Source organism: Phocoena sinus, chromosome 2 (genome assembly GCF_008692025.1).
Source record: "Phocoena sinus isolate mPhoSin1 chromosome 2, mPhoSin1.pri, whole genome shotgun sequence".
In the NCBI taxonomy this organism is placed as follows: domain Eukaryota; kingdom Metazoa; phylum Chordata; class Mammalia; order Artiodactyla; family Phocoenidae; genus Phocoena; species Phocoena sinus.
Genome location: NC_045764.1, coordinates 71,885,902 through 71,909,103, shown reverse-complemented (window position 1 = coordinate 71,909,103; position 23,202 = coordinate 71,885,902). Strand labels below are relative to the sequence as shown.

The 23,202-nt window shown below is 41.3% G+C and overlaps 1 protein-coding gene across 2 annotated transcripts in view; it reads left to right on the top strand.

Moving 5' to 3' along the window:
• The window catches only part of RAB8B (RAB8B, member RAS oncogene family), a 67,803-nt gene that overhangs the window by 39,781 nt on the left and 4,820 nt on the right, over positions 1-23,202 (top strand). Inside the window, exons 1-7 of one of the 2 annotated variants that reach the window (XM_032623050.1) lie at positions 3,284-3,356; positions 9,058-9,118; positions 12,409-12,469; positions 17,532-17,609; positions 18,599-18,688; positions 19,908-19,973; positions 22,764-22,814. In XM_032623050.1, coding sequence (XP_032478941.1) covers positions 3,299-3,356; positions 9,058-9,118; positions 12,409-12,469; positions 17,532-17,609; positions 18,599-18,688; positions 19,908-19,973; positions 22,764-22,814 — 465 coding nt within the window. In that variant the 5' untranslated portion in view covers positions 3,284-3,298. Of the gene's footprint in view, positions 1-3,283; positions 3,357-9,057; positions 9,119-12,408; positions 12,470-17,531; positions 17,610-18,598; positions 18,689-19,907; positions 19,974-22,763; positions 22,815-23,202 lie in introns of those variants that run through there. The other variant, XM_032623049.1, reaches the window with a different exon arrangement.

Here is a 23,202-nt window from a genome sequence, read left to right as displayed (position 1 = left end):
AGACTTTCTAATTCTCAAATAAGAAAACAGATAGTAAATTTGAATATAAGTGAATAAAATAAAAAATAGTTCTGAATATATGCAGCAAAGTTGGCACTTGGTGGAAGTGTGCTTTTATGAACTTATAGAGTGTGTTTTTAAAACAGAACAATACCTTGAATGCCTCTCTTTCAATCTAAGTAACATTCTTAACTTTATTTCTACTTTTACACATTTTTTCCAAGTCCCTTCTTTATTTTGGAAAAAAAAATACTTTAAAGTTTCAATCTGTGACTCATATTTTATCCTATTTCATTAATCTCTTTTTCTAATTAGAACTTTTAGCTAATTATCCTGAAGTCAGCTACTCTAAAATTTTATTATTCTCCATGTTTAAAAGTCCACAGAGGGCTTCCCTGGTGGCGCAGTGGTTGAGAGTCCGCCTGCCGATGCAGGGGACACGGGTTCGTGCCCCCGTCTGGGAAGATCCCACATGCCGCTGAGCGGCTGGACCCGTGAACCATGGCCGCTGAGCCTGCGCGTCCGGAGCCTGTGCTCCGCAATGGGAGAGACCACAACAGTGAGAGGCCCGTGTACCACAAAAAAAGAAAAAGAAAAAAAAAGTCCACAGAAAAAACATAAGCAATATATGGTTGTCAAAGTTTCAAAACTGGCAGGATCCATCTATTACTGTATCTTCATTATTAAAAATAAAAGTCTTGAGTAAGGAATTGAATGTAACATTTCTTTAAAGTGGATTTCAATATTTGAGAAACTTTTTTTCTATTCCTGGAGTATCTCTGAAATGTAAATAGAGAAACCACAGAACTCATATTCAGATAGCCTGGAATCACAGATGTTTTTTGTTCCCAAATGTACTTTTGAAACAAAGTACATTTTTTTCTTTTTAATTGTAAAAGTGCAGTGTTAAACTTATACTTCTTAAAGTGGGTCAGAGGGGATAGATGACCCGTGTTTTTTCTCCCTCCATGTGCAACACTGGGGTAAACCCAGTATTGGAATCTTACACTGCTATCATTCATTGAAAGGCTCAGTATCCCAGAAATCTGATTTTTTTTTTTTCATGGCTCTCTTGACTTCAGCCAAATTGGACTTTTAGAAGAACATCAGTGGGAACCACATGTCTAAAACTTCAGTTGAAGGAAGGTCCCTACTGTTTCTCCACCCCTGATTTTCCTGGGCCGGGCAAGGAAAAGTGACCAAGTGACCCAAGATAGAAGAGAGAGCTGTGTGTGTTGTGTTCTAACCTCCAGCACCCACAGAGCAAAAATAAATCAAGTCACAGCTTAAGCTGAAGGTTGAGACAACTCCCTGGCTCCCCAGAGTTCTGAAGGCCAGGAAAAGTCCTTCTTCGTACTCTTTTCCCACACTTAAGCAATGGTATCCTTTTACCCATTCACAAACCTGGGCAACCTCCCTGTTCTCTTGAAACAGTAAAGGTTTTGTTATTATATCTGTTGGCTGACTAATCTGACTTTGGTGTAAAAGAATTTTGTCCATCTGTTCGCTCTCCATGTTAAATCGTATCTAACTTGCGGAATGATAGGAGGCCCAAGACTGCTTATTCCAAACTCCTTTTCCCTTTAAGGTCTGTTAACTGTGGACTTGGGCCAAGTTCAAAGTTTCTGTCCCTTTCTTTTGCTGGTCAAGCCCTCCCTCCCGGTCCACCACTGGTTTCTGAGAACTGTGATTGATAAGCAGTGCTTTGGGCACGTGCTTGGTTCATATCCCTCGCTAGAGCCTCACTGCCAGCCTCTGCCAGGTCTTGTTCCTGTGCGTCGCCCTGAACAATGCAGAAGCCTCAGGTATACTCCACCTTCTCAGAGGTGCAGGGCAGACCCCTGCTCCCCGAGCCGAAGCCTCTTCCCTGTCGCATTAGAGATGGAAAATCAGAGCTCCTCTGTTCCTCTCCCACAGTACCATTCCCAGCAGTGACCACATGTGTATTCCTCCCTTGTCCTTGGCCCACATGGAAGCTCCTTTTCCTCCAGTTGGGGAAGGAAATGTCCTTGATACCCCTACTGGAAATCTGAGTGGCCAGCACTCCTTGCAGCCCCAAGCCACTCATCTGTCCCTTCACTTTCTGAGCTTGATCCAGTCTTTCTGTCACCCTGTAACTGGTCACCAAGGGCTCAGTTTATTGAACTGAGCACCAAGGCCCTCTTTGTATTGAACAAGTTGGGGAGGGGGTGGTGCCTGTTTTTCCCTGGCCTAAATCTTCTCAAGTGCCTTTCATCTCTCAAATTTGGTTTGATTTTTCTCCTGCCATGAATAAATGTGTGCCTCCCTATGTCATTTTTCCAGTAATTAGCCATTGCTTTTAAAAAATCATGAACAAATTTAGGCATACAAAAGTATACCTAATGGAAAACACTCCCACGTTCATGTACCACCCCTCACTTTTAGAAATAATAAATAACAAGTAGAGTTGAAGTCCCTGTGAACCCCTGCCTAATCCCTCCTCTTCCGTTTCTCTCCAGAGGTAACAGCTATCCGGATTTTATTGATAACCATTCTTGCGTATTTTTTTGTATTTTAATTACACGTGGATGGATGTATAAGTGATCCATACTGTTGTTTTTGGTATTGAAATTTTACAGAAATGGTTTGACTCTGTGTGTATGTTTGCAGTTGCTCTTTTCACTGGATGTTGTTTTGAGCTTCATTCATGTTGATACACGTGACTCTTGTTCACTGCTCCCTAGTATTTCCTTATATACCAAGGTATTCTTGGCCTTGTATACCAGGGCATTCCTGTTGTTGCTAGTGCTTTACTACGACCCATAAAGAGGAGGCCTCCTCAGGGAGATGTGGACATTCTTGTATGCATCTCTTCAGGAAGGCCTGATCCTTAAATGCCCAAATTTGATTTTAACCCCGTTTTGAATTGGCCTTTGTGAATCTGGGTAAGTTGCTGCGTTTCCCTGAGCCTCAGTTTTCTTCAGCACAGGGGGAGGACTGGACTAAATGGTCACTAGAATTCTGTGATTCCTTTCATTTTTCCCTTGGTGCCTCCTTATGCTACATAACTTGTATCAGTGATGAGCAGCCGTTTAGCATGAGAATCAATTCAGAAAAAATAAAAATCTATTAGTGAGTGTGTGTGTGTGTTGTGTGTGTGTGTGTGTTGTGTGTGTGTGTGTGTGTATGTATTTAAATTCAGAATGAAAAATGGTTTTGAGTCCCTTGTGAATGTTTTCTTACAATTTAGATTTCCTATTTTATCGACTAGATAATGAGGAAACTGGCGCTTCTTTAAAGCCATCAAAAAATTGATGTCAGGGCATATTCAAGCAACATGGAAGCAACGATGGAGTCTTCTCTTGAGCATAGATGTTGGCTGTGCTGCCAGCCAGGTAGGCTGCATGAAGCCTGGTGGCTCATGGATTGCTCATGAGGTGGGATGACTCAGGGTTGTCATTTTGAACATGAATTATTGTATTATGTGCTGCCAAAAAATGGTGCTTTCTAAAAGACTATTGAAATACAGGGGGCTTTGGACTTCCCTGGTGGCGCAGTGGTTAAGAACCTGCCTGCCAACGCAGGGGACACAGGTTCGAGCCCTGGTCCGGCAAGATCCCACATGCCACAGAGCAACTAAGCCCGTGCGCCACAACTGCTGAGCCTGTGCTCTAGAGCCCGCGAGCCACAGCTACTGAGCCCATGTGCCACAACTGCTGAAGCCCATGCGCCTAGAGCCCATGCTCCGCAACAAGAGAAGCCACCACAATGAGAAGCCTGCGCACCGCAACAAAGAGTAGCCCCCGCTTGCCACAACTAGAGGAAGCCTGCGCGTAGCAACGAAGACCCAACGCAGCCAAAGATAAATAAATAAATTTATTAAGAAAAAAGAAATACATGGGGCTTTTTGACCCTAAATGTAATCCTCTTCAGGAGCTATGTTTTTTGAGATTGTATAGTTGTTTAAAAGGGAGGAAAAAAAAAATTGCTCCCTTACTGCTAGGATGAGCTTTGGTTCTTGCTGCTGCCGATGACTGCCTCCTCCTTTGCAGTCTCTAATCATCTGGGGCTAGAGCACAAGCCAGGTCTTTGGAGCTGTGGGCTTGGGAACTCTCCTAACAGCGAAGATCATGGTTTAGCCCAGAGATGTTGTGGCAGCTACTTGGGTTGCTCGTTGTCCTTTGTCTCCTTCTTGTTCATGGCTGAACATGAGGAGAAATTACCTTCAGAGAAGTACTGTAGTTATCATGAAATTTAATAACAATCGTGCCAGAGTAGTAGTGGTAGCTGTTAGGATCTCTCTGTTTCATGTAGCTATGAATATAAAATTGTATTAAATAAACTTGTATTATTCTAACAGATATTATGATGAATCCAACAGCTTTCCCCTCTCTCCTATTTTTAGCAGGATCAGGGGGAGTGACCCAGCTCCAGGGATGGGCCTTGATTAATCTCAGTTTAGGGATGGGTTTAGATTAATCCAATCTTGGTAACTGCCCGGGGCAGTGATTAGTTGAGGAGCTCAGTCTTGGCCCCCGGAACATGACATTCCCTTGGTTATAAATCCAGAAATGAGACATGAAGGAAAGGTCGCTGGAGGCTTTGGGGAAACATTTCCTCACTTTTGAGAGAGAGGCACAGGAAGATGATCTCTTTTCTTCTCAGTATTGCTGTTGTAGTCAGGAACTGCTATCAGTCAGAGGATGAAATTGATACTCCCATGAGGGCAGAGCCAAAGGAGGTGCAGAGAAATGAGCCAGAACTACTGGATTGAGCCATCTCTGAACCTCAGCTCACCACTGGGCTTGTCATATGAGTCAACACATTACCTTAAGCTAGTTTGATTTGGGGTTTCTGTTATTTGCAGCAGAAAGCATCCTAATTGATATATTATCATTCTTAAGACTGGTTATTCTTTTAATCCTGGAGTAGCCTCAGAAAGTTGTCTTTCCTTTATAATAAGTATTAACGCACTATATATTCTACTGATATCATTGTCAAAACTAATTGTAATGTAGAGATCTTCATTTTCTTAGTGTCATAAGATTTCTCAGCATCCCTCTTATTCTCGCGAGTGTACGCTGACAAAACTTTGAACTTGCAAGGTTTTCTTAGCTGTCTCCACACTTAGTAGAATTTAACCTTTACTTAATTACACGGAGGTATTTAACCTTTCATTTAGGATCTACTGCATACATGTTTCTGTGTGCAACCTAACTGGCAAAGAGAGGATGGAACCCTTGCTTGATGTGAGAGCAATTCAGGACAGTATGTTAATAAACCCAGTAACAGGGCTTCCCTGGTGGCGCAGTGGTTGAGAATCTGCCTGCGAATGCAGGGGACGCGGGTTCGAGCCCTTGTCTGGGAAGATCCCACATGCCGCGGAGCAATTTGGCCCGTGAGCCACAACTGTTGAGCCTGCGCGTCTGGAGCCTGTGCTCCGCAACGGGAGAGGCCGCGATAGTGAGAGGCCCGCGTACCACGATGAAGAGTGGCCCCCGCCCGCAGCAACTAGAGAAAGCCCTCACACAGAAACGAAGACCCAACACAGCCAAAATAAAAATAAATAAAATTAAAAAAATAAATAAAAAATAAAATAAAACCAGTAACACAGTATTGAATTGCTGTGCAAAAGCCAGGCCTGGAGGTAGGGATGGACAGGCCTGAGTGGAGAGGACCGCAGGGTAGGGTGGCACCCTCAGAGAAGGCTGCCGAGTGAGGTAGCCATGCACGGGTAGAGGGGAGGAGGTGCGGGGCCCAGTGAGAGAAACAGAGGCTGAAGTTGGAGAGAGGCTGGGAGGGTGGCGGCGTAGGGAGAGCGGTGCACCTGGGGGGAAGGCTGGATTGCCAGGCCGAGGAAGTTGGATCCCTGGCTTCTTGAATAGGGAGGTGACATTACCACAGGGATTGTTGAAAGCTGTTGTCACAGTTGCATGCAGGGGAATTAGACCAGCAAGAGGTGTTGGCACAGCGCCCTGGGAGGCTATTACCATAATCCATGCATGAGGTGACAAGATCTGCCGGATAACGGCATCTGAATGTGTAATATCTTACATCTGTGTGGAATTTCAGAGTTCCCACAGCACAATCAAGCACATGATCTAATTTATCTAATGAGATTCTCTTAACCTTTTTTATGGATGAGAATGTGGAGGTTCAGAACAGATAGGCAACCTCCTAAAAGTTATTAATGACAGAACCCAGCCTACAGTCTAGGACTTTTTTTTTTTTTTTTTTTCCTTCGGTACGTGGGCCTCTCACTGTCGTGGCCTTTCCCGTTGCGAGCACAGGCTCCGGACGCGCAGGCTCAGCGGCCATTGCTCACGGGCCCAGCCGCTCCGCGGCATGTGGGATCTTCCTGGACCGGGGCACGAACCCGTGTCCCCTGCATCGGCAGGTGGACTCTCAACCACTGCGCCACCAGGGAAGCCCACAGTCTAGGTCTTTTGACTTCTAGGTCCAGGGCTTTTCAATAATAACATAAGTGATATTTCCCATTTTTAGTGAAATTCAAGTTGTGTTAATTTGACTGTGCTCTACAGCATTTGTCTGTCACCTGGCTCCTGAAAGCAGCATCAACCAAAGCTAAGTACCAGTTCACAACTCTTATAAAATGTTGAAAACCTCTGAATAGTGAACAGACGGTTAAGTATCACAGATAATGGTAGAACCTCCTCCAATAACAGAAAGGTAATCCTTCTAACAAATACAAAAAACAAAAGTCTGGGTCAGTAGAAAGTTTCCTCAATGTTTCACGTGAATGGAGAGTAACTGAGACTTAAGGGCGCCTCAAAATGGCTTTGTTGAATGAAGGTGGAAAAGTTGCCCATGACTCCTGACTACAGGTAAAAACAACCTTGAAAGAACCAGAGTTACATCTTAATAAATAGAATAAGGAAAAGTATTCATTTGGCAGGCATTCTGATAGACATCATCTTTTACTTAAAATGTGAATGAACTATTAAAAGATGGAATGTTGGACGACTTTAGTCTTCCAGTTAAGAAAGTTATTTTCTGAAGATACAGTATTTTGAAAATCATGAATTTTCCTTCTTTTTTACTGTGCTAAAAAAAACCCATACACACACATAAAATAAAGTTTACCATCTTAACCATTTTTTCAGTGATCAGTTCAGTAGTATTGAGTATATTTACATTGTTGTAAAATAGATCTCCAGAACTTTTTCATCTTGCAAATCTGAAACTTTATGCCCATTAAACAACAGCTCTCCTTCCCCGCCCCCTCCCTTCAGCCCTTCATAACCACCATTCTATTTTCTGTTTCTATGAATTTTGAAAATTGTGAATTTTTAAAAAATGTTAAGTAACATCAAGAAACATTCATTTCTTGCCTACCGCATGTTTGGCATTGTTCTTGATGCGAGGACCAAAAAGAGATAGAGGCTAGAGAGAATCCCTAGAGGGTCTTTGTTACACTGGATTTGGAGATATATAAAAAGATAAATCACAATAAAAATGTGTTAAATGAATGATGACCACAGTGAATTCTGTGTGATGCTAACAATAATATTTGTGCTGTGTTGCTCAGTTTTGCTTCAGTGACTGCAGACCCTGCAATTCTGAGGTACCTTAGAGGAGGAAATGTGAGCCAGATAACCTGGGGGTATTGGGTATGAGATTGTATTTGTTAACATTACATGGTTATTAGTGAAGGGAAAGAATAAGAAGCTGTTCTGCTGGATTAGCTTGGGTGTGATTGTTGCGTATTTCAAGATTCACAAGCGTACCTGAAAAGATTCCCTGGGGGAAAAGTGCCACGCAGAGAAGAAGGGGTGAATCCACTTGGTTTATGCCTTTGCCATATATGAAGCTGGAGCCGGCAAGCAGCCTTTTTGGGTGTTCTCAATGTTAATATGTAGAAATACTGTAATAATGTAGCCGTTGAAGGCTTTTCTCCCTCAAAATAGCTGCTGTTAATGTTTCAGTCACTTCAGAGGATGCATAATTGACCGTTTTCTTGAAATGTCTTGGAAACCACTTTAAGGGGCTCTATAGAGAATGTGAAGGAGTAGAAACATCTGAAACAAAGCTGAGTAGCCAGATGATGAGGATTTAGCAAATTGCAAGTGAGCTGTGTTCACTGACTGGTCCCTTCAGAAAGAGCAGCAGCCTGTTCCTGTTCAATGGTGGAGGATGCTGGTATTTGTGAGGGACTTTGTGGTTCTTTGTAGTTGAAATTGCTGAGTTAAGTTTTGAGCTACCATAGTGGGGGGAAATAGGTGAGGGAGGGGTTGAACTGTTGAGTGCTGGAGCCACAAATGACTTTCACATGCTACCTGTCAGGCTGGTTGAGTGCCTTCTCAGCTTTGGCTTCAGGCTGGAATCACTTGGGGAGCTTTTAAAATTACTAGTGCGCAGATCCCATCCTTGACCAATTAAGTCAGAATCTCAGAATTTGGGGAAGGGGGCAGGCCTAGTCATGAGTACTTTTCTTTTTCTTTTAAGTTCTTGAGGTAATTCTAAAGTGCAGAGAGGGCTAAAAGCCCTTTTAGCTATTTCAGCACTAGCCAGAAAGATGCAGGGAACATTTATTAACATGTATGTAAAGTACTTGCTAACTGTATAAAATAAATATGCAGGCTTTCTCATCCCTGCCTTCAGATAGGCGGGTTTTGTTTTGTTTTTTCTTTCTTTTAGCCAGTTGCAGATTCTAAAGAAACAAATAGAAGGAGGTGGAAATAAAACAAAAAGAGGCCTCACGGCCTTCTTTAGGGAAGGACGGGGCACGAGGGGTGGGTAGGAAGCTTTGTTTATCTGTATTTCAGGAAGTGGAAAATATGGCATGTTCTCCATCTATCTAAATTATGTACCTTTGAGGGATGTGTTCCATTTGTGTCAAAATAATGAGGCATATAATACGCTTCATTTAACATGTGTGGGAATTCTTTGCAGAGTAATTAGCATTCCTTTCTTCAGCCTGTATTCAGAGGAAACATACCATTCACACCCTCTCTGTGTTCACATTTTCCAGTGCGTTGGAGAGCTTTTTTTCAAAAGAAATCTTTGTCCTTTTCCTAATAAGACTTGGATTATATTTGAAGAAATTTAGCATGTCTTTCTTTCTTTTTCTGGCAGGAATTGATTTTAAAATCAGAACGATAGAACTAGATGGAAAGAAAATTAAGCTTCAGATATGGTAAGTAAAAAAAAAAAATATATGCACACAGCATTTCTACCTTAATCAGGAATTGAATGTGGGAATTAAAAGGTGAATTGTGGTAAATTAGAGGTATCGTTTGGTAGCTAAAACTTCTGTATCAGAACCAAGGGGAAATGGGTAGGTGTTCAAAGTCGTCTTCACCAAGAGTGGGATGGTAAGGATGATATCACTAAGTCTCACAGCCAGGAGAAATTTGAGAGCTCATTCTTCCAAAATGCTAATTTTATAGGGGAGGAAACTAAAATTCTAAAGCGTGTCAGTTATTTTTCCATTGTAGTTGTTGCAGCTGTGAAATCAGATAAGGCAAAGTAGTCAAGTGGTAGGAACCCCAAAGTTCCTACCCCAAAGTGCTGATCTGGAGTCCAGCCTCTAAACTAAAGACTTTGTGTTCTTTGCTTCCCTTCTTAGGGACTACTTGTCCTCATTTGCAGATTGATTGGTCAGACTGATGACATCTGAGTTCCCTTCCAGCTCAGATATTTTCTCATTTATTTGCATATTTCTTCTCCTTAAATAAAAAGTGGGGAACACTGCACTGGGGAATAAGGAAGGGAAAAGGCATGCCTGTCATCTCTCATGTTATAATATGCAAGGCAAAGATCTCACGATCAGCCAACTCTGACTGGTTAATTCCTCAAGAATTTGTCACACTACAGTGAATAAATATGGTTCCTGCAGATTGCCTGGTTGAATATTTTTGGCTTGAACTCAAACTCTTAGATTTTTTCTTTTTTTTAACCTCTTTAATTGCTTTCAGTGTAGGGCCTTCCATGGAGCCACATAGATTTGGAGCCTTGAGGAAGGTTTTGGATGATGTTTACTGACCTAATGTGTGATAATAACAGCAGGAAACAAAGCTTAGAAATTTAGAGCATCATAGACTTAAGAAGGAAGCAGGGCAAAATAATAAAGTAATACATATATATCAGCTTTTTCCATAGGCTGTTTTTCTTCTTTTTTTTTTTGTGGTACGCGGGCCTCTCATTGTTGTGGCCTCTCCCGTTGCGGAGCACAGGCTCCGGACGCGCAGGCTCAGCGGCCATGGCTCATGGGCCCAGCCGCTCCGCGGCACGCGGGATCTTCCTGGACCGGGGCACGAACCCATGTCCCCTGCATCGGCAGGCGGACTCTCAACCACTGCGCCACCAGGGAAGCCCTGTTTTTCTTCTTTGAACTTCAGAACCGGGATAGAACTAGAACCTTATATTGAAATCCACCAGCCTTTCTTTGATAGGCAACTGGGACTTAGAGGGGTTAAGTTCATCTGAAGGTGTATGTCTGGGTTAGTGATGGAGCTGGGACAACTACCCAAATCTCCTGGAACCTTGTGTCAGCTTCATGCATTAGCCTTGTATAGAGGGTTCCCCATATACTTCACTGGAAAACATTGTGTAGGTCACCACAAGCTACTCTTCTCATCTGTTGGTATTTAATAAGAGTCAAATATTTTAAAGAACAAAAAAAATTTTTTTAAGGGGGAAGCAAAGAGAATCTCTGACTCTATGCTGTACAGTCCTGACCATGACAATAAGGAATGTTTCTAGGAGCCTGTGGGTAATCAGCTAATTAGAACCCCATGGCACTGTTTATCAGTCCTCTTGGCAGCAAAGTAGTCTCCATTCAGTCTTCATGACCTGCACTTAGGATGCCAAATCCATCCTTGCTGCAGAGCTGGTTCTAAATCAAGTAGCATGTTAGAATCAAAATATGGTTATTCTGGGCTTCCCTGGTGGCACAAGTGGTTAAGAATCCACCTGCCAATGCAGGAGACACTGGTTCGAGCCCTAGTCCGGGAAGATCCCACGTGACATGGAGTGACTAAGCCCATGCGCCACAACTACTGAGCCTGCGCTCTAGGGCCCACGTGCCACAACTGCTGAAGCCCACACACCTAGAGCCCGTGCTCCGCAACAAGAGAAGCCACCACAATGAGAAGCCCGCGCACTGCAATGAAGAGTAGCCCCTGCTCGCCGCAGCTAGAGAAGCCCGTGTGCAGCAGCGAAGACCCAATGCAGCCAAAAATAAATAAATAAATAAAATATGGTTAGTCTGCTCAATGGTGTTTGGCCCCTGTTTTCCTCATGATTTGTTTGCTGAGTCCCAAACAAATGCCTGTGTATCTAATCCTGATCGGTGAGAGGATGGCAGGATAAGATGATGGTACTGTGAGGCCAGGGCCTGCACTAAACAGCCAAGGCCTAGAATGCTTGAGTCTCATTCAAGGGTATGAGCTGTTTAGTGGCAGAACTGGGACCACAGCCCACCTGAGCCTGTTTTCTCTTCTGTAGAACAAGGATGATGGTAATACCACCACATTGGGCTGTGGTGGGCATCATTTGAGCACCATGTGAAAGTATTTTATGTAAGGTATACATTTTATGTAAGGTATACATAAATGGTAAGGTATTTATTAATGTTTTAAATTTGCTGTATTTCCCTTAGGCCTTTATCTCATTTGGGTTTGGTGTGTGTTAGATTTTTAGTATATTTCCACAAATGCTTCTTTTTTAGTGTATTTCCACAAATGCTTTTTTTTTTCTTTTAGGAATATTGATTTTTCCCAGATATCAAGGAAACTTGACTTCCTTTATAGGGGTTGCTTTGGTAAATGTAATTCGAAATGTTGGCATTTTTCAGAATGTATTCAAATGGTACGTCATCCTCCAAAAAAGCAAGAATAAATGCAAGTTGATGTAATTTTGAGGTATTGTTCATATTTTGAAGTCTTTGTCAACAATTATGTGTTGAACTGCATGGTCTCATTTAATCATGGGCTCTAGAGCTGAAAAAGTTCTTGAGGAGACCCATTTTAGTGTGCTCTGGAGAGCAGAATTTACACGGTAGTAAGTCCAGCCCAACTGCTTGCTTTGTACAGAAATCAGACTTCCAGTCAAGAGAGCAAAGTGCCTTAATCATTGGGCATTTATGAAAAGGATTAGAACTGCCTCTAGGAGTCCAAGAATTTAGAACTATTCTCAATTCTGTTCCTCATCTGACTGACGAACACATGCCAGTTCCTAGCAGGACCATGCATTTTCCTGTTGATGCTTTTGTCATCAAGGTCCAAGTTTTTCACCCAAGTCATTGTGAGCTCCCAACAGGCTTCCAGAGGCACAACAGGCTCCCTTTGTGTCTCGTTCCCCATCTCCCTGAAACCACTGCATTTGTGAGCAGACCACCATTATATCTCCTACAGCTTCCAGTGTCTCCTCAGCGATACTTGTGATGACTTTGCAAACCACTCTCTCCTTTGTTTTAAATTTTAGGGACACAGCGGGTCAGGAAAGATTTCGAACCATCACGACAGCATACTATAGAGGAGCTATGGTGAGTGTGTTTTAGTGTTTTGTGGAAGTAAAACATGAATATTGATTCGTCAAGTTTGTAGGATTCAAGCTAGAGTCTAGTACATTGGAGAAAATAGATTTTCTGATGTGCAAACAAGACATTTAAAGGGTTTTTTACGTTTTGTGTTTAGTAGCTGTGTACTCTACCATTGGTCTTCATTATATTAATCATGTAATTAGCTTGGAGATGTTTTAGAACTCCTCCTCACATGCTGAGTGATCGTATGTTTTTGTGCTTTGTCCTTTTATTAATACCTTTGCCAAATCTTAGCAAACCACAAGCCCTGTGACTAAATATTCATTTCTTGCACCCTCTCCCCATTCAGCCCTGCCACCATCATCCCTTATCTCTCACCAGGTCCACAACATCCACTCCTATTGGCTCATCTCTCTGGAGTCTCCTCCACCAGCATTCTTGCCAGCTGGCCAGGAAGTAGCCAAATGATCTGTGACTCTCTGAGGCTTAGAATCTGGTGAATCTTGACTACCAGGTCCTTCTGTGCTATATCCTAGCCTGATCCTTGTTATCATAACCTCGTCACTTGGCTCTTTTCCGTCCTAAGATGCTTCATCTATACAACCCATTATACTGTTGGCTCAGGGTAGATTCTGTGTGGTGCTGTGAGTACAGTGGTGAATAAGGCAGCTTAGAAGCTGAGCTCTACTGAACCAAGCCTAAAACGTCTGAACCAGAACAGGACTTTATCTCTGGCTTTTAGGCCTAAGCCAGGTATAACTTGGAGCTTTAAATGATGATGAAACCCAATATGCTCTGGGAGTCTTGGAAGGTTGAACAGTTGAGATCACGTAGCCCAGCCTAGTAGACTCTGGGGTGCCAGCTGCCAACTTACCCAGCTCATTGCATAAAAGACCGTTGTGCTTCTGAGAGTGGTGTGGGTGTGACGGAGCTGTAGGGGTCTTAGCTGTCCCTTTGCTGCAGGAAGGTGCGATCTGAATTCACAGATCCCTCTATTATCATGTTGCTCTCCCTTCCTCCTCCACTGCCACTCACCCTCCAGTATTTGAGTGCCAGTGACATCCCCACACAGAAGTTGGAGATTCCTTCTGGGAATTCCTTTTTGAGGCTCTACCACCTTGGGACTCTATACCACTAACCATTTTATATGTATGTGTTCTCCACCCTATAATACTTTGAAGATTGTAAAAGGTCATCCTTTTAAGAAGGGCAGTTGTCAGCTACTCTCTACTTTGCTTAGATTGGAATCAAAGGGAAGGGACTTATCTTGTGTGGAGAAGTTTGTTTGTTGTTTATTTCCTCCAGAAAGGATTTTGGGGGTAAATAAGAACATCTTAACAGGGATGATTTAGAATAGTTTATAGGTTATTTTGATTAGAGGCATCTTATAAACACAGGCCTTTATATTGACCAATTTCTTTATTTTCTAGGAATGATGTATTGATACCACTTGCAAGCTTGTTTTCAATACAGAGTGGGCAAGAACACTTAGAATGTGGAGCAAGTGTCTTCCTTGGCTGTGTAGCTCTAGTTCATGGTATAAGGAAAGAGATCATTGAAATGTGTTCTTTAATTTAGATTTCATTTATCTACTGCCTGGCCTTTTTTCACATTACTGCAAATAATTAGAAATTGTTTCTGTTCTAAGATGTCTTGTCCTTTTCATTTTGAAGGTAGGGATTTTTGTCTCTTGTTTTACTACAAATGCCAGTGCCTTACACATAGTAGATGCTCAATAAATACTTGCTGAAGGAGTGAATCAGTGAACAATTTCAGACCTAGAAACAATCTTAGATACATGTTCAGGAAATCCTGCTCTACTTGAGTCTTGGATCCTGCGTGTCATCTGTTCCAGTGGGATATGGGGCCGTTGTGTTCTCATTTCAACAGGTGGTGGTTCTGGCAGGTTTAGTTGGGTTGGCTAAGGTATGCAGCGTTTTGGTAAGCACAGTACTGAGTCTGACACCGTGGCAGAGTCCTTTGGTCTGTTTCAAGCTATTCAGCAACATTTGTAGGCATAGCAGTAACCCTGACGGACAATCTGGCTTTGGGGGGAAAAGGCACCATATCATTGCATTATCGCTATTTCTCAGTACTGTCTTGTGAACTCTTAGGAGGCCGTTGTTGTTAAAGGTATGTATACTAGATATATAAAGTTTTTACCTGGTATACCGGAACTTGTATTTCCAGCTGATTCATAATATCAATTAGCTTACAAACATAGGGAATATTCAAAGGGTGTCCGCTACTGAAACCAAAGATATAAATTAATAATTGTTGTCAATTGTTGAGTCCAAGCTGTTTCCTGGATTCTAGGTAAAATACTTTACAAATAATATCTCAGTAGATCCTCAAAAATCCATTGTGGAAGATGTGCTGTCCTCGTTTCCCAAACGCAGACTGAGAGGGATAAAATAACTTCTCCAGGATCTCCCAGGTAGCATGTGGTGGAGCCCAGACCTGATACCTCTGAGTCCAGAATCTGTGCCCTTAACCACTACACTGTGTTCACACTTCCTGTGCTAACCACCCAGAGTGCTACTTGACAGACAGCAGTAAAGATCAAGGTTGTCCACATAGCCCAAAGGGAAGTAAAGCTCCGGCAGTTTTTTGCTTAATTTTACTATTGTAGGTAGCTAGACTGTTTGAATCAGGAATTATTCAGATTGCATTTTGAGGCTTTTAAAACTTGCGGTAAGATATATGTAACATAAAATTTAACATTTAAGTGTACAGTTCTCCACTTTGATTTTTTTTTTTTTAATTACCTTGGTAATTGTAAAATCTACTTTACAGTGTAGCCAAAGTTAAACATTTGCATTTGAGGCTAGGAGGAGGGAGGATAGAGAAGAATGTTGTTTGTCATTTAAATTTAAATAATTATGTATATTTTTCTGGTTGTCAGAAGGTTACATGTAGTATAGAAAGCTTTGAAAATCCTAAGAAATCATCTAAAATCCCACCACCGTAAGAGACAGCTTCTGTTAACATTTTACTATGTTTCCTGGATTCTTTTATCTATGTGTGTTTTATATGATTTACATTTATTTACATTTATATTTTGTATTTATTTACAAAGTTGGAAGCCAGTCCCTGAAAGATTTTGCCTGCTATTTAAGGAATTTTAATTATGAGTACAATGGCGAGATGCCAAAGGATTTTAAGCAATGAAGTGATAACTCTGGTGCCCTTATGGAGAGTGGATTAGAGGAGGTTAAGAATGAAAGCAGGGAGACGTTAAGTCATCCAGGTAAAGGCTAATTGATGAGAATGTGAGTAAGGCCTTGCGTGTGGGGTATCAGACTGTGGAAATGTGAGGTTGTTGAATCTACAGGACTTAGTGACTGACTAGTGGTGGAGCAGATTACTCCTGGGGGTCTGCTTGGACTGGCTGGCAGGGATGTATTGCCCTTCTTCAAAACGAGAGTACAAGGAGGAAGAGAAGATTTGAAGGGGACAAAGACAACTTCCTATTTCACTTAGTTGAGTTTTCGGTGACCACAGGGGCCATCTGGGAGCTGATGCCCTGTCAGTGTTCTCCAAGGCACACCTGACCCCGTCTATGTCTTCGGCCTCTTCTTGTGCCCTTCTCCCATTGGATCTGGGCACTCTTGCCAGGCTGACAGTCTTTTTTTTTTTTTTTTAATAATTTAAATTTATTTATTTTTGGCTGTGTTGGGTCTTCGTTTCTGTGCGAGGGCTTTCTCTAGTTGCGGCAAGCGGGGGCCACTCTTCATTACGGTGCACGGGCCTCTCACTATAGCAGCCTCTCTTGTTGCGGAGCACAGGCTCCAGACGTGCAGGCTCAATAGTTGTGGCTCACGGGCCTAGTTACTCCGTGGCATGTGGGATCTTCCCAGACCAGGGCTCGAACCTGTGTCCCCTGCATTGGCAGGCAGATTCTCAACCACTGCGCCACCAGGGAGGGCCAAGCTGACAGTCTTTTACTCAACCTAGTAGGTTCTGGGCCTTCCTGGTGAGCAAGATATTTATCACATTTCTGCTATGTCCCAGGCACTGAGGGCTTCCCCTCTTCACTCCAGCCTCTACCCCTTTGCCCAGTTCAAGTCTACTCAGCCCTCAGGCCTTGGCTTTAATGTCATTTTCTCAGGGAAACCTTCCCTGAGCCACCCCAGCCCCTCAACCAGATTAGGTTAGCATTTTTACTCAGAGCTCTTCATGCTTCTTCATAGTGATTGTCTAAATTATAATTATATAATTATTGGATCATTGTTTTCTTTGCTATCCATTCATGAGAAGGGGCCTTGCCTATCTTATTCACTACTAGTAGCATTTGGTATACTATCAGGCACATAGTAGGTGCTCACTAAATATTTGTTGAAATGGATGGACGGGGGGTGGATCTAGCACTTAATACACAAGTGTGGTCTTGTGATACAGATTTTGGAATAGGTAGCATACAGGTGTCAGTTGAAACATTTAGAAGATAAACTGTTTAAAAATACCAGATGTGGGGTCTTCTAAAATATGATGAGGATGCTTTTCATTAAACTGTGTAACAAATGCATTATATTTTAAGTGTCTGTGATTTACTTAGACAAATAGTAACTTTTTTTAGTTTAGTAACATTTCAGTCAGCTCATATAAAAAGAAATAAATCTAACGCCATATGGTTACAATCTTAGTATAAGAGTCAGAAACAAGATAATTTCTACTTAGAATAAACAAGTGCACAACAGAAGTGATTACCTCTTACTCTCAATGTTATCTCTATTTTAACTTAAACATCCTTTTAGCTTCAGTTGGTGCCAGTTTTATTATATGAGGTCAGGTAGAAAGGGTGCATCACCTTTACCATAATCACTAATTCATTACAGGTTAAAAGTGAAATAAATGTTAACAGAGTATTTATTTACATGGTGAGACAATGGAAGATTTTATTTATTTCTGTTTCTCTGTACTTTAAAGTTTTATTATAAATTCCTTCTATAAAGACAGAAAAATGACAAACACAAGCTTTCTGGAGGAGAAGAGTACATTGACATTATATTCTTTAACTTTAAATGTATAAAGTACTAAATAACGGTCTTTTTTCCTCTTATAGGGAATTATGCTGGTCTATGACATCACAAATGAAAAGTCCTTTGACAATATTAAAAATTGGATAAGAAACATTGAAGAGGTATGTATGGAAAGAGAATGGATACTAGAGAAGAGTCCTGCTGGGTGCTTATAAAGGGCTCCTCCCTTTATGAGTGTCTCCCTGTCACTCAGCTGAGCTGCTAGGAAGTAGGGCGCGGGCAGGTCAGGCCCTCTGCTCTGAGGAGTGCCAGGGAGGGTGACATCTCTGGTACCGCCAGTCTGACTTCTCTGCTGGACTGGGGGGAGGTCCAGACAGAGGAGCAGTTTCACAGAATTTTAAACTTGGCCCTGATCTTGAAAATAATTTCATCCAGGCCCCCATTTTACACATGAGAAGACTGAGGCCAGAAAGAGGTGACTTGCATGTGCTCATAGAGCCTTTAAAAAGGAGAGCGAGGATTAAAACCTCTGGTTCTCAGGTTCTGTCTATTCCACCATGCTATGCTGTTTGACGGGCAAAAATATATCTTTATTCCGGCAGTTTATCATTTTGCCCTTCTAACATTTTCTTCATCTTAGATATTTAAAATTTGGTTTAGTTCCAGTTTGATTGGTATGAAGATTTTTTTAATGTCTTTGACATTTCAGAAAGAAATCTGACTGTGAAATAATTTCATACACATTTATATTAACCCACGTGAATTTATTGTTTAAGTAGTTCAGAATCCAGAATACCTTCCGCATTGGCTCACTTAGTACCGAGGTGTTCTCCCTTCTTTGACCCAAACTAACATTTGGAAGTTTTTTTGTTAGATAACTTTAAGTTTTATTTTTGTTTGTTCATGTACCAAAAAAGACATGAGAATGACTGCAAGCCTTTGGGAAAAATGTTCGCATGGACTCTTATGCTGTAGCTTTCCCCTCCTCTCATCTTTAAAATTTTTCTGTGAATCAGGCCTTATGTTGAGTGAAAGATTATTTGTCTTATAATTAAATTTCTGGATCTGTTTCTGGCAGGTTAAGATTTGCCTGTTGAGTAACTGTGTTTTTCTCAGGTTGTTTGTCTAACATACTGTTTTCTCCCTGCAGCATGCCTCTTCAGATGTTGAAAGAATGATCCTGGGCAACAAATGTGATATGAATGACAAAAGACAAGTGTCAAAAGAAAGAGGGGAGAAGGTAAATTTGAACTGAATGCATAAAGATTGGAATCTACTCACGTTAAGCATTCATTTTCTTACTATTATTTAATTATTGATTTAAGTTTTAAAAACATCTATATTTTAATCTGTTAAAAAAACAACAAAAGGGTTGTAATCCATACTTGAATGGTATGAATTAGTATTCGAGCTCCAACTCCATATACTGTGTAGTCATGACTCATTCCTAAAGAATTTGCTGTTTTCTGGGAGATACAAATTGGTCCTTTTTCAGATTCCTGCAGCTTGGAGTTAAGGCTATTTCTTCCATATCTGTGTGTAAATGTCCAGTTTTGAAGTTAAACCAGTTCATTCTCTTTGAAAAAAAAGTAGTAGTAGGATAGGTGAAGTTTCAACAGTAATCATTTTTCAATTCATTTTTTTTTAAAGAATATTTTACTGCACATTAGATTTAGGTCATTATGGAGTTTTAAACTCTTCGTTAAGCTACGGATGTCATTTATAGGCATTTCTCTATTTTATGTCCTGTAAAACAAGAGTTTATTACATGTACATATTCATTTCTTTGACATTTTCCAAATTGACTTAGAGGCTTCAATTTTTTAAGTCTTGGAATTTTGCTTTAGACTTTTTTTAGTGATATGTGCAAAATGCATTTTTCAATCTGACTGCGAACTTTTTCCCCCTAAAAACATTCACTTAATCTTGGTGTTGCAAATGAACTGGGAACTCTTTGGAAATAGATGGAAATGTAGAAGAGTTCACAATTTGCCACAATCAATAGATACCCAAGCAGTGAGTACTTAGTATTTTAAGCTTTTGTTCTTTTATGCACCAATTTATTAAAAAATAATGAAAAGTGACAATAGCAACTGTTGGAGGTTTGTACTTTGGGAGCAGATAAAAGGGGCAAATGTATCCCAAATTAATGATCGGGGTGAATGTCTCATAGGTTTGCTAGTGATTTTATTAGAGAACTACAGGTATAATCAAAAAGAAGGGAAGTACTTAAGTTATGTTTTGAGTGGAAGTGGTGCCATTTTACTTACTTGTGGTGATGAAGTTAGATATCTAAATTTCAAACATGATACAGTAGAAGAAAGCAAAGAAATTTGAGAACCACAGGAGTTCTGAACTAGGTACGCTCCCTTTAGGACTCTGAAAAACCTAAAAAATATAAATGCTCTGTATGTTCAAGAAACTTGCACTGAATTTAAATGTTTCTCTTTGTCTTTCAGTTAGCAATTGACTATGGGATTAAATTCTTGGAGACAAGCGCAAAATCCAGTACGAATGTAGAAGAGGTGAGAAGGAATTGTTTGGTGACTTGTTACATAGTAGCATTAGTGTCTTAGGTGCCTGTGTTCAAGCAACTCTCCAAGCCTTGATATTTTCTGCCTTAGTGAATGCCTTGTGGGAACTCCACTTCCATTCTGTAAACGTTTATGCTTCTGACTTTTATGTGGATCCTGGTTGTTGGATTTCTAACACCCGTCCTCCACATGGGATATATTAGATTGCTCAATTAAGAGTCACTGAACAGGGCTTCCCTGGTGGCGCAGTGGTTAAGAATCTGCCTGCCAGTGCAGGGAACGCGGGTTCAAGCCCTGGTCTAGGAAGATCCCACGTGCTGTGGAGTAACTACTGAGCCCTCGGGCCACAACTACTGAGCCCGCAGGCCACAATTACTGAAGCCCGCGTGCCTAGAGCCCATGCTCCTCAACAAGAGAAGCCACTGCATTGAGAAGCCCGCAAAGAGTAACCCCGGCTCGCTGCAACCAGAGAAAGCCCGCGTGCAGCAACGAAGACCCAACACAGCCAAAAAAAAAAAAACCCAAAATGGGTCACTGAACAGAAGATGGAAGTTCAGGTTAAGTTCAGTTTTGCCCTTTGTTTGGTACGCGGGCCTCTCACTGCTGTGGCCTCTCCCGTTGCAGAGCACAGGCTCTGGACGCGCAGGCTCAGCGGCCATGGCTCACGGGCCCAGCCGCTCAGCGGCATGTGGGATCCTCCCGGACCGGGGCACAAACCCGTGTCCCCTGCATCGGCAGGCGGACTCTCAACCAGTGCGCCACCAGGGAAGCCCCAGGTCTTCTATTCTTTACCAAGCGCAGAGTTGTTGATAATATTTTCTTTTTTAAAAACATTTTTAAAACTGATCATAAAAATAATACATGTACTATGTGTTAATACATGTAATTTATTTAACAATAAAACTGATGGTTTCATAAACATTTAATTTCTCAAGCTATTCATTCTTCACCATGACATATGGCTAAAAATTGAGACTTAAGTGACTCGACTAGTGGACACGGATCAGAACTTTTTCTTTCTTTTAAGTAACTAACAGTCATTTTTTCAGGTTGGCAAATGGGTGTCAGGAAACAGGAAGCCTCTACTGATTTATTTACTCAAGCATAGATATGCAGAAAAATGCTTCCCTCTGCTTGCTACAAAAGGATTTCCTTTCATCAGAAAGAGGGGAGCCTCTTCAGTCAGGTTTAATGGTGGAGACAGGAGAAAAGCTTGCTCACTGAGATGGCCCACGTAGGATTGCTGCCACAGAATGAGCTCTGTACCCTGGCTTAATGGAGCAGGCTTCGGTCTCTGTTAGTCCTGAGCCCTGATCATACCTGTGACTTAGAGAGAGTATTGAGTTGGGAATTCCCTGGTCAGGGAACTAAAATCCTGCAAGCTGCTCGGTGTGGCCAAAAAAAAAGAGAAGAGAGCATTGAGCTATGGAAATACAGACCTGCGGGTTGCCCGAGCTGCTTATTCTGGCCAGGTATTCTGCAGAAGTTAGCAGTTTTCCCAGGGCTTTAACTTAGCCTCAAAAACTGAGATGGGCTTACTTAGAAACTTTGACTCACAGGTGACCAGTGTGACAATGAGACACTGACAATGAGTGATAATAGTAGTTATCATATTGCTTCTTTTTGACTGGTTTAATAATAATCCTTTTGCTGAACATTTTTGGGGGCATTAGGAGTGATTGGGAACAGACTGACATACCAGTGGGTTTAGCATGGAGACAACTGAGGAAGCCTTAAGAGTCATGTAGAAACAAAGTAGGGATGATAGGGTTTTTTAAAATTATTAATTAATTAATTTAATTATTTATTTTTGGCTGTGTCAGGTCTTAGTTGCAGCACAGGGGATCTTTCGTTGCAGTGGGCAGGCTCTTCATTGCAGCAGTTGGGCTTCTCTCTAGTTGTGGCACGCGGGCTCCAGAGTGCATAGGCTCAATAGTTGCAGCTCATGGGTTCTGTAGTTGTGGCACACAGGCTCTCTAAGTTGTGGCGCACGGGCTTTGTTGCCCTGAGGCATATGGGATCTTAGTTCCCCAACCAGGGATCGAACCCCTGTCCTCTGCATTGGAAGGCGGATTCTTACCCACTGGACCACCAGGGAAGTCCCAGGGATGATAGGTTTTAAAAACGTTTGGCTTGGGTTTGGGTCAAGAGGCACTAGGCATAAAATGCCACTGAGATTTGTCCTGCTTCTATTTCACTGATTTCCATGGTGGGGAATTTAGCTGAGCTGTAGGAACTGTTGGGATTTTGCAGTGTTGCGACACAGGAGGTTATATATTCTCAGGTATAAGAGTGAAAGCAATTTGAAAGAGAGGAGGTTGGGAATAAAAGGTGGAGATTTTTGTGAAAACAAATTTTAGAGCTATAGGGTAATTCATAATTATTCCTTCACTTATCAAACAGATATTCAGCATCTCCTAGACCAGGAACTGTGCCCTACTCTGGGGATGCCCAGGAGCTTTAGAGCCTCTGCCTCCCAAGTGATCTTATTATACCCATAATTCAACAAGTGTCATATTAGGAACTTGTGCCAGATGTTATGTGCAGAAAATATTTGATGAATGACAGTTTGATTACACTGGAAACCCTTTATGATATGATAAATGAAAAGTAAGTTACAGTAGTCATGTGTCTACTGTGATTGCAATTATGTTCTTTTCTCAGTTAAAAACCTCAAAGTAATATATTTATATTTTATAATGAAATAATAAAAAAAGGCTACATTTCTATTTTAAAAGATATTATAAACATATAATAATGAAATCTTTGGTTTACCTTTAGGCATTTTTTACACTTGCACGGGATATAATGACAAAACTCAACAGAAAAATGGTTTGTATGACACATAATTTTTATTTTCCTTATGCTGTTTTTAAATTTGTTTTCTTATTTGTGTTGTTTATTTATTTAATTAAAGGGATAGGCCTGATTATAATATATTCACATAAACCCATTTTTTCCCTGACTTACATTTTCACCGGCTTAAACTTTGATTCTTATTTCTGTTTCTTCAGATTTCTTATTTCTGAGCTGCAGTTGTTTCAGTTCTTTCCTCTGGCTCTTTAAGTGGTCTTTATTTTTATTATTATTTTTTAACATCTTTATTGGAGTATAATTGCTTTACAATGGTGTGTTAGTTTCTGCTTTATAACAAAGTGAATCAGCTATACATATACATATATCCCCATTAAGTGGTCTTTAATTGAATTTTGATCAGAAT